This window comes from Hydractinia symbiolongicarpus, chromosome 8 (genome assembly GCF_029227915.1).
Source record: "Hydractinia symbiolongicarpus strain clone_291-10 chromosome 8, HSymV2.1, whole genome shotgun sequence".
NCBI classification, from domain to species: domain Eukaryota; kingdom Metazoa; phylum Cnidaria; class Hydrozoa; order Anthoathecata; family Hydractiniidae; genus Hydractinia; species Hydractinia symbiolongicarpus.
In genome coordinates this window covers 5,633,950-5,650,892 of record NC_079882.1, presented here as the reverse complement: position 1 = coordinate 5,650,892, position 16,943 = coordinate 5,633,950, and the positions used below count along the sequence as shown (strand labels likewise).

Genomic DNA, 16,943 nt, shown 5'->3' with positions numbered 1-16,943 from the left:
ATGGGACGTGGTTGACGACACTTTGCTCAATATTTGTTAAAGGTGCTCAGCCACCAACGTCGTTCACAAAGTCATTTCCATCTAAGTTAGGCAGGTGCTTTACCTAAGTGTCAGGGTTCTGGGCACTTTAACGCGCAATGCCCGAATAAATCAACTAGTCCAGCAGAAACACCAACACAGTTTCGGAATGTCTTTGCGGACCATACTGTTCCTTTACCCACTGTTGCCACCTCTGTCAGAAGAACCACCCCGTTATCTTTTGCCTATCCAGGTCTTCTAAGCTCAGGCCCTACTAATTTTTCCCCCATATCCTGACTTGTTAACACATCGGTTAAGGTTTGGGTTCTAAATAAATTTTGTTGTTCCACCCCAACATGATAATACTTAAACTTAAACTACTAATGGTTTTGGAAAATAAATATAAACAGTCAATTTTTTCACTGAGCCAGTATCCTTTCATTAGTAAATTTACATATTTTTCTTGTTGAAAAAGATAAATTTTCTTTACGGTTTCTTCAGGGATATAAACTAAGTTTCCGTGAGTCTAGATAACAGTACATAAAGATATCCATTTGAAATACAAGTCCAATATTATATATAAATTCAACTCTCCCTTTGCAAGAATTTACGTTGAAAAAAGATATCTAAAAATTTTTCCGCTTGATATCATTCCTCTGTAAAGAGACCATACATTTTTTCTTTTTCTTTATTTTTTTGCAGAAATAAAAATAAAACAAAGTAAATTTCTTAGTTATGGGTATACTTATTCTCCTTGATAAATACACTATCAATAGATATACATTAACCAGCGCTCTATTTATATATATATACCCTAATTACAAAAATAAACCTTTCCATTACTATATCACCTGATCTTAAGAATTAAAAAATTTACATAAATTAAATGAATGTCCGTGAAACTAATCGTAAATAAACTCATGTTTTCCTTGTGAGTTCTCCTTGTGTGTCTTGTTTACTGCATCTTTCATCTTACATCGCCATGTTATTTGCATCATTTACCGAACGCTTGTACTTTTGATTGTTTTCATGTTCTAAAGATAGATAATTCAGAAGAAATTACATCTGAAATAGGTCTGTAAAAGGTTGATCACTAACTTAAGCTCTTTCTTTAGTTAAGCAGGTTGTAGATTCATAAAAATGTTTTCAACTTCAAAAATCGCTTTGTATGTTCTTTTTTGGTAGCACTACTATTAATAAAAGATGTAATAATATGACCTTATAATAGGTGTTTGTCTTTTTACTGCAGAAAGAACTTACGTTTAAATTTATTGCGATCGGATCCACGTCCAAGTCTCAAAGCTAAGAAGAAAAAAATATTTTTGATGACTGAAAAAAGATAACTATGTTATCGCTAGGCGTACTAATTTTGTGCGTTGTTGAATCTTGGTTAGTTCATTTGAGTTAGTTGATTTAGTTTAGGGAAAAAAAGAATTGGCGAAAATTTAAATAACATGATTCTCGACCAAGTCTTAATGCTGAAAAGAAAAGAACAATTTTAATGTCCTTCTCAGTTGTTCTCAAGTTGGAAAATGTCAAGCAAACTTACGAGTGTCTTTTTCATCATGGTATGACTCGCGTCCAAGTCTTAGCGCTAAAAAAATAAAGTTAGTCCACAATTTTTTTACATTTAAAATCACCTCAAAAGAATGTACTCAGCACAATGTAAAAATTACGAAGTTTGTTTGGTAGGTTCTGTAATTTTACTACTGTCATTTTTTGGTTGAATCAGAGAGCTCTTTAGCGGATTTAGCTTTTTTGTTGTTGATTTTTTTATTTTAAGACTATCACTATTAAGACCAAGTCTGACAAAAGCAGAAATATCGGTAAATTACAATACTCTTCTTGTTGCTTTATTTTTTACAAAACACTTACGCGTTTCTTTGGCAGTGTCGTGTTCTCGTCCAAGTCTTAACGCTACAAAAATAAATCAAGCATATTTACAAAAACAGGTTTTTTTAAAAATATAGGATTTTTATAACAAACGTATATTCTTTTGTTTTAAGTTGATTACTATGTGTTGCATTAATGTTAATTACACTTACGTGTCCTTTTAGCGTGATCAGATTCTCGTCCAAGTCTTAAACCTGAATGAAGTGGAAAAAAAAAATTCCCATTATGGCCAACAGGTTATAACATATTCAAAATTAAGAAGATTCAGATGAAAATAAGGTGGATATTTCTAAGTTTTGAGGTACGCATTTTCAACACTGTTGTTAAATGCTAACTAGAATTAATATTCGCAAACACTATCCGGAAAGTCAATCGTAAATGAGATGATATGTAATAGTTTTCACACTAAGGTCTCGTCTGATTATTCTCGTATGGTTATTTTTTCCGGAATTCAGGAAAGGCGTGTATGGCAAGCTTTCTGCGTATTTCTCTCGCGGTAGTCGCAGCAGAACAAGAATTGTTTTTTGCATATAACAAATAGCCTAACTTGTGTTTCTCGGTTCCCTTATATATAAGTACTATTACAAAAAGGTCTTAAAGATTTCAATTTATCAAGGTTGATAAACAGAGCAGGAAAAGCAATGGTGACAAGAGAATATTAACTTACGTGTGTTCATATCGTGTCTAGATTCACGTCCGAGACGCAATGCTGAAGAAAAAGTTAAAGATATGTTGTATGGAAAAACTACGTCTTTTATTTTTTAATAATCATTGCATGTCTCGATCACATCGTTCGTTGAACATCTCTCGTTTCCTTTTTGTACAACATATGAATTTATTGAAATGACCTGCGACTATCGCACAAATATTGTGCAACAAATTTAGTTCAAAACTTTCAGGCAATACACAGAATAGAAAGGACTAAAATTATTCGGAAATAAAACCAACTTACGCGTATCTTTAGAAGTCTCGTATTCACGTCCAAGTCTCAATGCTACAAAGTAAGTCAAAAAAAAATTTAAAAGTCAATTTTCATTTTTTTAAAGATATTGATTGAACACTTTCGTGTCAGGGCGTTGTGAAATTAAAAATTTATATTTATGGTTACCTTGAAAAAAAATTGTAATTTTATATTTATATTATCTTATAGACAAGTTTATTTCCTTTATATTCAAGAAATACTTCATGTTATAATACCCGTATACGTCTGTCTCTCACACAAAATGGTAGCGGCGGCTTCTTTGATCTTGCTTGAAAAAAGACCTTGAAAAAAGTCCTTAAAAAAAGTCCTTAAAAAACCGTGGGTTTGAAATATTTCATTTGGTTATATGTTAGTATGCTATTTTTTTTATTCGTTAATTGCAAAGTTAACTCTTTTTAGAAACTACACGTGTCATCAAAAACAAAAACAAAATCGTCTCGACCAATGTAGATTAAGTTACTGGTTGAATTTAAAGTACGTAACAACAATCACATTCATTTCCCATTTAAATGCTGAAAAAAACAAGTTGCAAAAAAAATTGTAAATTTCTTTTCAGAAGTTGCTCTAAAATGAATGCGATTTCACTTACGCGTGTTTTCGGCGTCGTCAGACTCTCTTCCAAGTCTCAAAGCTAGACAAAAAAATAACAATTCTAAAAAATTTTAAAAATACGAAGAGAAAAACTCTTTTTTAAATTTGCTCTACAAAGCAGCAGCGACGCAGAATAGATTCTAAGTGTTGAAATGAAAATGTGAAGTCATTAGAAAAAGACTTCAGTTCAGTTGGAATTGCGTAAGGAGGACCAGCATATGGTATGCAGTGTATTCTCTTACGTTACTCTTGATCAATGATCTGATTGCAAAAATCAGCGAGCTGTTAAATTTCCTGCTTTCACATAGCCAAAAGGAATTGAAAAAGAACTATTTTGAAAAAATGAAAACTTGGTGAACAAACTTACGAGTGTCGTCTTCAGATTCTCGCCCCAGTCGTAATGCTAAAAAAAGTAGGTGTCATTATTATAAGTTTTATTTGATCTCAATCAATTTGAAATGTTGTGAATCTAAAAAAAAAACTAACGTGTTTCCTTGGCATAGTTAGATTCTCGTCCAAGTCGTAAAGCTAAACATAATTGGAGTGTCAGAATAAATACTTGCTTTCTTACATTGGAATGCTGGACAACTTTACAAAACAACAATGTACGCGGTTGTATATAAAGTTTTTTTGTAGCAATCTCTCTCGTTGCATTAACTCGTACCTGTAGGACTGTCTTACGTCTCTTTTGATATTAAAATGTTTTTAAGGAAAAAACGATGAGATGTTGCATCTCCCATTTTTTTACCCATTAAAATGCAGTTATTATAGAAAAATAAAGATTTAATGAACAAACTTACGAGTGTCGTCTTCAGATACTCGCCCCAGTCTTAATGCTAAATAAAAATAGGTGTTATTATTATATGTTTTATTTGATTTCAATCTATTAACATGTGCATCAATTGTGAAAAAAAACTTACGAGTTTTATTGGCATAGTTAGACTCTCGTCCAAGCCGTAAAGCTAAATATAATTGGAGTCGCAGGATAAACAATCCACCGATTTAGTAAAAAGAAATTGAACAGAACTTATTATGAAGTTAAAAATGTAATTAACTTCGAGTATGGTCTTCTCGTCCTAGTCTTAAAGCTAAATATCAAACAGTTAAAATTGGCTAAAATAATATAATTAATTGCGATGCCTCACTCTTAAAATTTCTGCTTGTAAAAGAAGTTTACAACACAATTCTAAAGGAAATCTGGCTCATGTGTATTCTTGGTATATTCTTTTTCTCATCCAAGCGTCAATGTTAATAAACATGTAACATGGACGGATGCCCGAGCGGTCTAAGGTTTAAGCCCTAGAAAATATGTTTAAGATGATTCTGTTTACTAATAAGTATATAGTTCATTTTCATGATGGTAAAACTTACGTGTGTTTCTGCTACGATCAGATTCTCTTCCGAGTCTCAATGCTAAACAAAGACAAAATAATATATTTGATACGCTTCTGTTTACTATCAAGTATATAGTTCATTTTCATAATAGTAAAACTTACGTGTGTTTCTGCTACGATCAGATTCTCTGCCGAGTCTCAATGCTAAACAAAGACAAAATAATAGATTTGATACGATTCTGTTTACTAATAAGTATATAGTTCATTTTCATGATGGTAAACCTTACGTGTGTTTCTGCTACGATCAGATTCTCTTCCGAGTCTCAATGCTAAATAAAGACAAAATAATACATTTGATACGCTTCTGTTTACTATCAAGTATATAGTTCATTTTCATAATAGTAAAACTTACGTGTGTTTCTGCTACGATCAGATTCTCTGCCGAGTCTCAATGCTAAACAAAGACAAAATAATACATTTGATACGATATTCTGTTTACTAATAAGTATATAGTTCATTTTCATGATGGTAAAACTTAAGTGTGTTTCTGCTACGATCAGATTCTCTTCCGAGTCTCAATGCTAAGAAACACAAAAAATACATTTGATACGCTTCTGTTTACTAATAAGTATATAGTTCATTTTCATAATGGTAAAACTCACGTGTGTTTCTGCTACGATCAGATTCTCTTCCGAGTCTCAATACTAAGAAACACAAAAAATAGAATTGATACGATTCTGTTTACTAATAAGTATATAGTTCATTTTCATGATGATAAAACTCACGTGTGTTTTTGCTACGATCAGATTCTCTGCCGAGTCTCAATGCTAAACAAAGACAAAATAATATATTTGATACGATTCTGTTTACTAAGAAGTATATAGTTCTTTTTCATGATGATAAAACTTACGTGTGTTTTTTCTACGATCAGATTCTCTGCCGAGTCTCAATGCTAAGAAACACAAAAAATAGATTTGATGCGATTCTGTTTACTAATAAGTATATAGTTCATTTTCATGATGGTAAAAATTACGTGTGTTTTTGCTACGATCAGATTCTCTGTCGAGTCTCAATGCTAAACAAAGACAAAATAATGTTCACGCTGTTAAAAGGGAAAAATACTGAACCGAACGTATTTATCAGTACATAAATTGTTGCAGACATAAATTGTTGCAGATATAAATTAGCTATTGCGGGTTTTGCTTAAAATCGCAAGAATTTGTGTCGCAATATGCAATACACCATAGTGAATAGTAATAATAAATGTCGCAAATTTTTTGAAAACATGTCAAAACGCAATAATTAAAGTCGCAAAATGTAAATAAAATAATAATCTATACAAACAAATTACTATGCTAAACATTAAAAACATTTTTATTAAGATAAAACGGGGGAAAATCTCGACAGAAATTAACAAAATCGCAATATTCATGCCGCAAAATCATCAAATTATTGACATAACGCAATAATTTATGTCGCAAAATATGTAGTAAGCATCGAAACCGCAATAATTTACGCCGCAAAATATGTAGTAAGCATCGAAACCGCAATAATTTACGCCGCAAAATATGTAGTAAGCATCAAAACCAGTAATGTAAAAACAAGTCTAGAATGATGTCTACTCAAAAACTTATAAATGTAACAAAAATAAAGAAAATGAACCATAGAATTCATTGCCATTCTTGTCAATCGGAAACAAATAATATTAATTTTTTTTTTTATTTAAACAGCGCGAAGAAAATGCACAACAACAAAAAAAAAACACGTACAATTATAGTATCTCTGATTCCTTTATTGCATTTGTTTTTGACAACGATAGATAAGAAAAGACAGAACAAGGCTGCGTCTACTGAAATTTAATTTATTTGTTTTTTTGCTACTTGTTAAAAAAAAAAATAAAACGTTAGTATAAATATAAAACGTGGAGTCAACCCTTAAAGGTTACAAAAATAAATTCGAGTATCCATTAAAACAATTATTGGCATTGACAGGAATTTCTGTTAACAATATTAATCTTAGTTATTTTAATAACTTGGTTTGTTAGCTTTACTTACGTGTATCTCTGGCTTTGTTGTGTTGCCGTCCAAGTCTTAACGCTAAAAGGACACAATGAAGCAATTGATAGGTACAGTGATCTTTCGTTTATGTATCTACTTTAGTTTCATAACAAATTTTTGTGATCATTTTTGTTTTAGTGGAATAATTAATATTTAACGCTGCAATTAAACTGATATTATCATTGAAAAATCAAAATACAGCTGAAATATAGCTCCCTGCTGTGAATTCAGTTAGAACAGAACGACAGTATATTCAAGTGGCCTGTAAGATGGAATTGATTCTTCAAATGCAACTTACATGTGTCTTCAGCGTAACGAGAGTGTTTTCCAAGTCTTAATGCTAAAGATGAAAAGCTGTGTAAATTTCCTAGCGTAAATCGCAAACAGTGATTTATCAAAAAAAGCTTGACCGTGTGTTGTTTTTAGAATTAGAGCCTTCTCGTCCCAATCTTATGCTTATTTTGCAATATATGTTTTAATTGACTTCAATCAGTTAATATTATGTATCTCTTGTTTAAAAGAAACTTACGAGTTTCCTTGGCATAGTTAGATTCTCGTCCAAGTCGTAAAGCTAAACATAATTGGAGTGTCAGAATAAAAACCTGCTTTTTCACGATATGATGCTCGACAAAGCAACAATGTACGCGGTTGTATTTAAAGTTTTTTCCTTGTAGCAATCTCTCTCGTTGCACTGACATGTACTTATAGGATTTTCTTAAGTCTCTTTTCATATATAAATTGTTTTAACCGAAAAAGCAATGGGATGTTTCAGCTCCCATTTTTAGACCCAATAAATGCAGTTATTTAGAAAAAATGAAGTTTGGTGAACTTACGTGTGTTTCTTGCCCGATCAGATTCTCGCCCCAGTCTTAATGCTAAACAAAGATATTAAGCATTATAAGTTTTATTTGATTTCAATCAATTTACATGCTGTGTTTCTATTATCTAAAAGAAACTTACGAGTTTCCTTGGCATAGTTAGATTCTCGTCCAAGTCGTAAAGCTAAATATAATTGGAGTGGCAAAAATATAAATCGCTAAAAATTGCAAGAACGCAATAAATTCTTACAACGCTCTGAATTATCATAAAATAATACAGTATTGTTGTGGAACTCTTTATTTCTCTATCCTTACATCTCTTTTGATCAAGAATCAGATTGGGAAAATCAGTTGGCTGTTATATTTCCTGCTTTTAAGCAGTGAAAATAAAATAAAGAGCGGCTATTTAGAAAAGATAAAGATTTGGTGAACTTACGAGTGTCATCTTCCGATTCTCGCCCCAGTCTTAATGCTATATAGAAATATAGGTGTTATTTGGCAATATAAGTTTCGTTGATTTCAATCAACTGATATGTTGTGCATCTATTGTTCAAAGAAAACTAACGACAGAACTGGAACTTAGTCTAAAGAGATCTCATTTTTTACCATAAATTCCTATGATGCTGTGAGTTTAACTCATGACTTACGTATGTCTTTTCTTTCATGATATAATTCGCGTCCAAGTCGTAAGGCTAAAATATTTTTTATAGAAAATGAATCGAAATGTTGTGAAATATTTTTACAGCATTAGATAACCAAGACTTACGTGTGTTTCTTGCCTGATCAGATTCACGGCCAAGTCTTAAAGCTGAAAGAGCATAGGATGGGTAAAAGGTGTAATAACGAATTTTTTTGTTGTGTTATGTTATTTGGTTATTTTATTATATTTTATTATATATTTGTTATTTGGTTTATTGTAGACAATATGAGCCAGACTTGCACCATTATATCAGTCTACCGCTCAACTCGTCTAGCGCACGGTGTTTGCGTGTGTCTTATGCATTCTCCTACTATTTAAATCCTTAATTAAATATTGCGTCGAAAAAGTTTCAGTAGATCTTATTGAGAGCGTTCTTGAAAGAGTTCTGGTCTTTATGTTAGTTAGTATTGAACTTTGATTATTTTAATTTTTAAGGTATATTGCAGAGTGGAGCCAGTGTTCACCACGCAATTTGGTATGCTTGTTTTGGTTATGGGATATCATAAAATAATAATGAAAAAAAATATTACGTGTATTTCGACCACGATCAGATTCTCTTCCAAGTCTTAACGCTAAAAAAACAATTTTGCCAGTAAAAGAATTGTTTCAAGGAAAACAAATCGTGACTTAGTTTTAAACGTGCAATGTAGCTTCGAATTGTTGCTAATGGAAACCAACGTGCACGATTAAACCCTAATGCTGAAATTGTAAATGTATAGATATATCAGAAACTTTCAAGAAATTAAAAAATGATATTTACCTTAAAATGCTTGAAATTGGGAAAATGTATAACTAGAACAGAAACACACTTTCTCTCTTATTCAAAAGTTAACGAAACTTACGCGTTTTTCGTTTTGCTTCACGTCCAAGTCTCAACGCTACATTGAAAAAAAATGTATCATTTATAACACAAGTAGACTGTTGAGTTACAGCAATTAGAATAACAAGTCATTTTGACTTACGTGTGTCTTCGGCATGATTTAACTCGTTTCTTGATGCTGAATCAAATAAACAATAAAATAATGTGAAAAATTGGACAAAACAGTGTTGAAATAATAGTTATGCTTCCTGAGATCCAGTTTGACTATACACCTGCGGAGTATTTGGCACGTGGTAATCTAGGGTCTGGGTTCTAGAAATTACAGGTCTGATGGAACATGGGGCGAACCAGAACGGTTTGCCTAAAATCTTGTGTGTGCTAATATTTATTATTTAAAACTATTAAATTATTAAATTATTCTTTATATTAATCATCAACAAGAAAACGCAAAGGAATCCCGAGTGGTTTTAGGATTTCTATTTAAGGTGAAAAGAATTTTACTGATTTTTTTTTAAAAAAACGGATCTTATAAAGAAGTTCCAGTTTAGATAACGATTTGTGAGAGCAGGAAAATTCCTTATCAGAAAATCAACTAAAATATCAACTCTTAAAAGGCTTAATTCCTCGCTGGAACGATTAGCACAGGGTTTGAACCCACCGAAACCCAAAAAAGATGGTGAAGAAAGCAAAAGTAAAGTATATCTTAATAAAATTTAATTAATAGTAGTCATGAAAATTTAAATCTCTTCCCAGCATATAATTCTAAACCTACAAACTTTTGTTAAACTGTATTGCGTTCTAATAAAAAAACCTTGGCGGCGCAGCTTAACAAAGCTCTTATTTGAAACTTTCTATAAAAAACTTATAGAAAGTTATTTATTTTTAGGTATCTGTACTAGACATTAGAACAAATAGATGCTCCTGGTAGCTTTTCTTTTCTTATTGCGTCAAGATTAATGCATTGGAATAATTAAAAACGCAAAAAGTTTGCTTACTTAGATCACGTTTTTGATTGTCCGTCGATTCGAAGTTACGGTTTTCGGTTGAGTCGGAATTATGATTGTCGACATCTATAAAATAACGAGGCACAATACGAGATAAAGTAGCAGTTTTGAACTATATTAATAAATGGCTGTAATTACTGTAACCGTGTTCGCTTAGATCTTTCTAACACAGATTCAGACATAAATTATGGTTAAACCATAGTATTTATTTTTTATTGACAAAAAAAGATGTTTAGATTTTGACTAAATGTTCGTTTTTATTGTATTTTATTTTTGTTGGTAATTCTTTTCACGACTAGTATCCATCTCAAATTTTAAGGGTTGATAAATCATGTCCTAACTTACGTAATTTAAATAAGGATTGTGACTGCGGGCTTATGCATGGCACATTCATACTGTTGAGTAAATCTCAGGATATAGATAGTTCTTGTAAATAGCGTGCATGTTAGAAAACCTAGTTATACCGCTTTTATATGGTTTCTTGACAGTTAAATTTTAAAACGTTGAATCGAGTTTTGCAGCTTGATATTTTTGGCTAGCATTGATGTGAACATTTTAAATGTCCGGATATCAATGCAGTCCAGCCGATGGATATTTTTTGCGTAGTTGAAGTTTATGAAAAATTGTGTTTGCTTTGCTATAATATGCAAAGATGACAGCTTAATTATATGCCTTGCATATTTCTAATTTTATTCTATAATAATTCAACTTTTTTTAATATTAAATAACGTAGAAGAAGCATTTTCTCCTTTTTCCTTACCACCTGAATTTTCAAGCTTGTAGCTACACACCAATACAACACATAGTGAAAAGACCAATAATTTCGCGACGAAAGTCATCTTCATACACAACTGCAGAAATTCTTCTCTGGTTGCAGACAAATTAATGCATTAAGATTCTGCTCGCCAAAATATATATACCTTATCATCCATGACGTCAAGAGGAGGAAGAATGTTCAAAATTGGAAATTCAAAAGAGCTGTGAAACTAAATCTCTCTCCCATAATATATATCAAAAATTCAATTGTTTTCCCTCAAGATATATCAAACTATATATTTCCAATTAAACTTTTATAATTCCAGATTTCTGTAAATGCAACCTATCACCTGTGTTGCAACATTTCTATTTGAAATATTTAACCTTTAACCTTCTATACAGCTGCATTGTGTGCCTGTAAGAAATTGTCGTCTCACCTGTGCAAAATGGCCTGGTTGTTTTCCAAACAATGAAGACAAAGCAAAGTTACAAAATTGTTTCTTTCTTTTTTGTTCCAAAAAAAGAATAATTTTATTGCAAATAGCATTTTAATATTTGCTAATAAAAAACGTTGAGAAATTTTATCTTAAGGTTAATTTTGACAATGACTTTGCCAAAGTTTTATCACGAAATTTTTCTTTTCTTTTTTCTTTTCTCTTAACATATTTATTGCATCCAAGGAGTCTTATTATACTAAAATTATTATTTTATAGAAACCAAAAACATTTCAAGACCACGCCTAAAGATTATTTAATTAGTCCATGTTTTATAGCTCACAGCAGCTGTTTTTACCTCATGTGGCGAAAAAAAAAATTATATTATATATTTAAAGGGGTTACTTTGGAGAAATATTTAATTACCGACGTTGAGTTGTTCGGTAGATACATATTAAGAAACAAACTAGTGAAAAAAAGAAAAAAAATATAACACAGTAAAACGTCAAATCGAAATACTTTTTGGCAGGTGAAGGTGGGTGGTGAAGAATTTTCAACGCATTTTGTTGCCATGAAGTTCTACTTTTATGGCCCTATCATGTGCAGTTCTTCTAATTCTAGGACTTGGTAATGTTAGACTTATTGTGATAACGAGGCCGGTTAGAGAAATGATTCAAAGAGGTATAGCTGCTACCTGTTTACTGTGGGAAATTTACATGCATTCTTCATTGTAACGTTAAAATTTACATTTCAAAGTTTGGGTAGAATCTTTGCAAACTATGCGATGGCTCAAATAAAAACTTACGAATTTAAAATGGATATCTATGCTAACTACATTTCCATCTCCTTTTGCATAATGCTTAGGCTTATTCAAGTGGAGGAATTTGGGGGCTCTAAATTGACGAGGGGTCCTTAAAACCCTTCTAAAAGTCACGAAAGTTGACGTCATCATTATATTTTCGAACCTTGAAAAATGTTAGACATTTATATGACTTTGCAACAGTGAGTAAGAATATTTAACAAAAAAATTTGTTCCCTGACTATCTGTTCACCGATGAGTCACCATGGCAACAGGCGTAACGTAATTAAAATGATGAATAAAAAGTCACCAAATTTCAATCCCTAGAACGGTTTTAGAAGTTATTACAAAAAAGGGAGAAGGCTTTTTTAGTCTCCTCCGCCCTCTTCCTTAAAAAAGCTGAGGTTATTTTTGACATTTTGTTTTTTTTAAAAAAAAAATTCCTGCCTTTTCCTCCATTTTACTTCACTGAGGTTTTGCACGTTCTAAAACCGTTTTGGATTTCTTAATCTGAACAAAAATGAACATAAATGAAATATTTGAGTTTGTTCGTGTATGCACATTGCGTGAACCTTTTTTTCCAGAATTTGATGTGAAGATAAAGAATACATATATAAATAAAAGCTCGTATTCAAATTTTCAAACAAACATTTTAACAAGCTGCAATTTTAAATAAATCTAAATTAATCTGGAATTATTTCCCCTCTAATTATAAATTCGAAAAATCCAGATAGAAATGAAAAAAAGATTTTTTCCTTGTAACCATTTTTCCTTGTATTTTAATTTCATTTTTAAACCATTGCATCTACAAATCTGTTCTTTCCATTTTATTCTATTTCTACTTTTAATATGTTTTAAAAACACCTTTAACAAAAAAGAAAGGAAGCTGGAACTCTTTTTACTGTTTTTCTCCTGGTTTTTGGGTAAGTTTAAATCCATGAATAAAATAAATGTTTAAACTTTAAACTGGGAAGTAGTGACACAAACGTATGCCTGATAATATATTTGTTTTTTAATTGAAGTTTAGTTGAAGTTAGGCGCAGAGTCTCAATTTCTTTGCATTCCAAAACCAGCAGATGTTCTCATAATATCGTTGGAAAGAAAAAAAGCAACCTCTTTTTGATGTTCTTAGATTTAGAAATAAAGTCCAGTCTATTCCAAACTCACTCTAAAGTTGTACGAATGTGCTGCTTGCACTCTATGATTTGTTCTTTTAAAAGCGTATAGCCTGGACAATCAGTAATATTACACTAAGTAATACACGCTTTCCGAATTACATTTTTTTTTAATTTTGGAATTTTGATGTTTTCTCATCTTCGAGCAAAAGTGAATTAGTACAAAATTAAAAAAACTGTTGTAGCAGGTTGTTTGTTTGATGTATGAATATGAAAATTTCACGATTTATTAATTTTCATGTAAGGATTTCGAAAATTACATTCATTTTTTTTAAAAAGGTTGAGAAAGAGCTGCGGCACATCAAAGAAAATAAATTCGGAAAAGGTGTATTTACATTAACCTTATTTTGTCATATTGACCCTAATCATTCCTAAGTGATCAAATTATAATGGTGTTTCTCGAAGAAAAATTTATAAAAGCTAATATTTTATTTGTAATTTCCTGTTGACATTTATTTAAAATTTCTTCGCTTATTTATTGTTTTTTCTCGTAAGATTACACGACACGTGCCATATTCTAGTCCATCCAACAATGCTAGCAGGATTTCTCAACATGAACGGTTATGTGCAATAACGATTTCTTGTGTTCTGAACTGCAAAGTATTGGAATTGAAAGACTGAAAACTCATTAACAATGCATTAGCCTGCTACTTGTTTAGTCAGCCATTGGACAAATACTTTTAAAACATTAGATTTCAAAGAGTTCTTACCAGTTAACTCAAGGTATGTCTTTAACAAGTCATCGCAAGAAGAAATCGCTCCTATAATACGAGATGAAAAATGATATTTAAGTTAAGTAATAAGGAAAAATTATGTGGGTATATACTCCTGCCCCAAGAAATTCAAAAAAACAATGAAAAGAAAAAACATGATAAGCTTTGTTCCCAGACCTTTTTTCCTTTTTATTATGAAATAAAGACTGCAAAATTTACTTTGAAATTAGAATTTTTCGCTACTTCTGTCATATTAAAAGAAGGAAAAAGCATGGAAACAAAGATGACAATTTCTTTATATAGAAAGTTGCAGATCTGCTAAATACTACCAGAGGTCATTCTTCGAGGTGGTTAAACATCTAGAATGAATCCACTGCCTAACTTTCTTATATATAAATACGTATTTTCTAATAGGTTCGTCACATGGAATGTTAGTCTATTAGCTATATAACCAGGCGTTTACAATTTCCTCCTTTTTAATACTTCGTGACTGTAAAACCCTCTCGAAGCTTCAAACAATAAACGAAATTCAGGTAACAAATATTTTCTTACCTTCAACATTTAGAATCAACAACACGCAACAAAATCCAACAAGCTTTAGCTGATCCATTTTCCAACAGCTTGAGTAGGTAACAAAGCAAATAATTGGATTTGTTAAAATAACGAGATAGATGAATTCAATTTATGCAAAATTAAAGTGATAAATATTTATTTTTGACAAGTTACTTTAATAGCGGGAGAAACTTAACTTCCTTTAAGGCGACAATTTTAGTTACCCTGTCGAATTTTCCGGTCTTTAACATAGTCGAAAAATTAGGGTTGTCAAAGACCTTCTCCCAGAATGTGTTTTAGGTTTCGCAACGATATTTAATTGGCAAGTGAATTTTCTTTCAAGCTTTAACCCATCTTTTCTGGTGTCAACTTTTTTTATAGCTTCTTTATGACTGGTAAAAATTACAATCCTCTTTGGTCAAAGAAAAGCCGTTTTTTACAAGCGTGGATCCAAATGGCCTACCGACTACAGAGGTAAGACTGAGACAAATTCTTCTACCAATTTGGATATACGCCAGTTTTTAAAACAGAAAAGTTCTATCTCTACCTGGATTTACAATAGACTTTCTAAAATGTCAATGTTATTTTACTTTCCTGAGAATTCGTCCACATTACGAAATTGTAGTTGGGAAGGAGAAATTTTTACTAGAAAGAATTTGTGACGCCAATAAGGAAGAAGCAGCTTTAGATTGATTTTGGGAGTATTTTTTTTTTATTTTTTTTTATTCTTTGCAGAATAAAGCAAAGAGCTATAGAAATGACTTGAAAAAGGACATTATATATTACAAGATCATGGATAATTAAATTTAATGCTGATCATGTGAAAAATGTAAAAACAAAACACTTCCAACCCAAATTTTCAGGTTCTTATAAAAATATGCAACAGCATTGGAAATTAAAACATTTCGAATATTGAACTAACGACCTTTAAAGGTATTATATAAAACTAGTCTTCAAATTGACAGATAGACATTCCTACTGACATCAAAACAAACAAACACTAAAAAAAAATTTGCGAATATTATTTTAAGATTTGTCTTAACCCTTTTTTATATAATGATGCCGCGGCGGGCTGTCATAAAAATGCATCGCTGCGAATGCGGTAAGAGTTTAAATTACCAGTTTCCTCCTCAACAATTTCCCCTCTCTTTAACCTCTTGTTGCACCAAAATTGTTTATATCTGGCAGGATAGCTTAACTATGAAAGATACCACGGCATTTTCTCCACTACAATCTTAAAACAATACTTACATAACTGATTTCCCTTGGAATGCTTTTACCAAAAAGGAAATGGTATCCAGTATTTAAAGCGTTTCGACACCTTGTGTGCACCAATTAAAATCAGATCTTATTAACCTATAATTTTTGCTTTAAACAGAAAGTGTGAGTAACAGTCCAAAAAATAATTCAATGACAAAAAAATTAATAAATTTCGCAATAGCTGCTAAATAATTTTCTAAAGAAATGTTATCGAATATTTAAGAAGAATCGTTATCTGAACTTCATTGGTCCCATATGCCATTATTACGTTGGTTCCACAATGAATGTTGATTCTAATAAACTCCCCTTTTTCAATTTGAATATTTTCATATGTTAACATAGATTAATAGTTTAACATATGTTGTTTTGTTTAAATGGTTATATCTTTAAATTTGGGGTTAAAATATGCTAATAGGGATAACGGAAAAAATCACTCACGGCTGTCGCTTGACGTACGATTAAAAAAAACTTTTCCGCTCATTTTGTTAAATATTAATGTCGTTCCGCCATTCCTACTATATAAAAGTTATAAAAGATACGGCTATATAGTTTGATATCTAACAACACTAATTTTGCGGAGATCTGTTTTTATTTTTTATTGTTTTTCCCCTCAACGTAGTCCCTACACAAACTTTCAAAGTCATAAGTCGAACTACAGATTATTATTTGGCCAGATTACAAACGTATTTGTAAATTGTAAGTTCGGAGAGAATCATTATGGCAGTCATGATGAGTTTTAAACATCGCGTGAGTGTATTTAGACTGTGCAAATTAAAATGATTAGCTTGTTAACATGAGGAATGACTGTTGGGAATAAATCGCGTTCTTAGAATGAATCTAGCTCAGCGTTGTTGATACAAAAAAACTGTGGGTTGTAAAACACACTTCTGTGCACGTATAAGCCCTCACCTAACTAAGAAACTCTCGGTTAAGCTCACTCGAAACATCTTTTAAATTCAGATAGACTGAACACACAGCCCAAATGAAGTCAAAATGAAGCTACACTTTTTGAAATTCTGTTTCATTCTTTCGTATCA

At 31.4% G+C, this 16,943-nt stretch overlaps 1 protein-coding gene and 1 long non-coding RNA gene across 51 annotated transcripts; both read right to left on the bottom strand.

Moving 5' to 3' along the window:
- Positions 1-743: 743 nt before the first annotated feature.
- LOC130654945 (involucrin-like) lies at positions 744-11,289 on the bottom strand. Of its 50 annotated transcripts, XM_057457600.1 has the most exons (34): positions 10,978-11,275; positions 10,209-10,283; positions 9,356-9,391; positions 9,236-9,271; positions 8,924-8,965; positions 8,460-8,501; positions 8,341-8,385; positions 8,130-8,165; positions 7,836-7,877; positions 7,709-7,750; positions 7,405-7,446; positions 7,174-7,215; positions 6,873-6,914; positions 5,852-5,893; positions 5,729-5,770; positions 5,604-5,645; positions 5,481-5,522; positions 5,358-5,399; positions 5,231-5,272; positions 5,106-5,147; positions 4,981-5,022; positions 4,856-4,897; positions 4,405-4,446; positions 4,285-4,320; positions 3,971-4,012; positions 3,852-3,887; positions 3,483-3,524; positions 2,864-2,905; positions 2,579-2,620; positions 2,064-2,105; positions 1,894-1,935; positions 1,568-1,612; positions 1,279-1,320; positions 744-1,052 (listed from the first exon to the last, which is right to left on the bottom strand). In XM_057457600.1, exons 1-34 carry the CDS (start codon positions 11,060-11,062, stop codon positions 991-993), a joined length of 1,500 nt encoding a protein of 499 aa, XP_057313583.1. In that variant the 5' UTR covers positions 11,063-11,275; the 3' UTR covers positions 744-990. The 50 variants fall into 50 exon arrangements, with proteins under 50 accessions (XP_057313583.1, XP_057313589.1, XP_057313588.1 ...); XM_057457606.1 differs by lacking the exon at positions 8,460-8,501 and having other exon boundaries at positions 10,978-11,289; XM_057457605.1 differs by lacking the exon at positions 3,971-4,012 and having other exon boundaries at positions 10,978-11,284.
- Positions 11,290-13,645: 2,356 nt separating this feature from the next.
- Positions 13,646-16,723, bottom strand: LOC130654944 (uncharacterized). Its single transcript, XR_008984522.1, has 3 exons — positions 15,898-16,723; positions 14,647-14,714; positions 13,646-14,142 (listed from the first exon to the last, which is right to left on the bottom strand). It is a non-coding gene; the product is annotated as an uncharacterized LOC130654944 (long non-coding RNA).
- Positions 16,724-16,943: the final 220 nt, after the last annotated feature.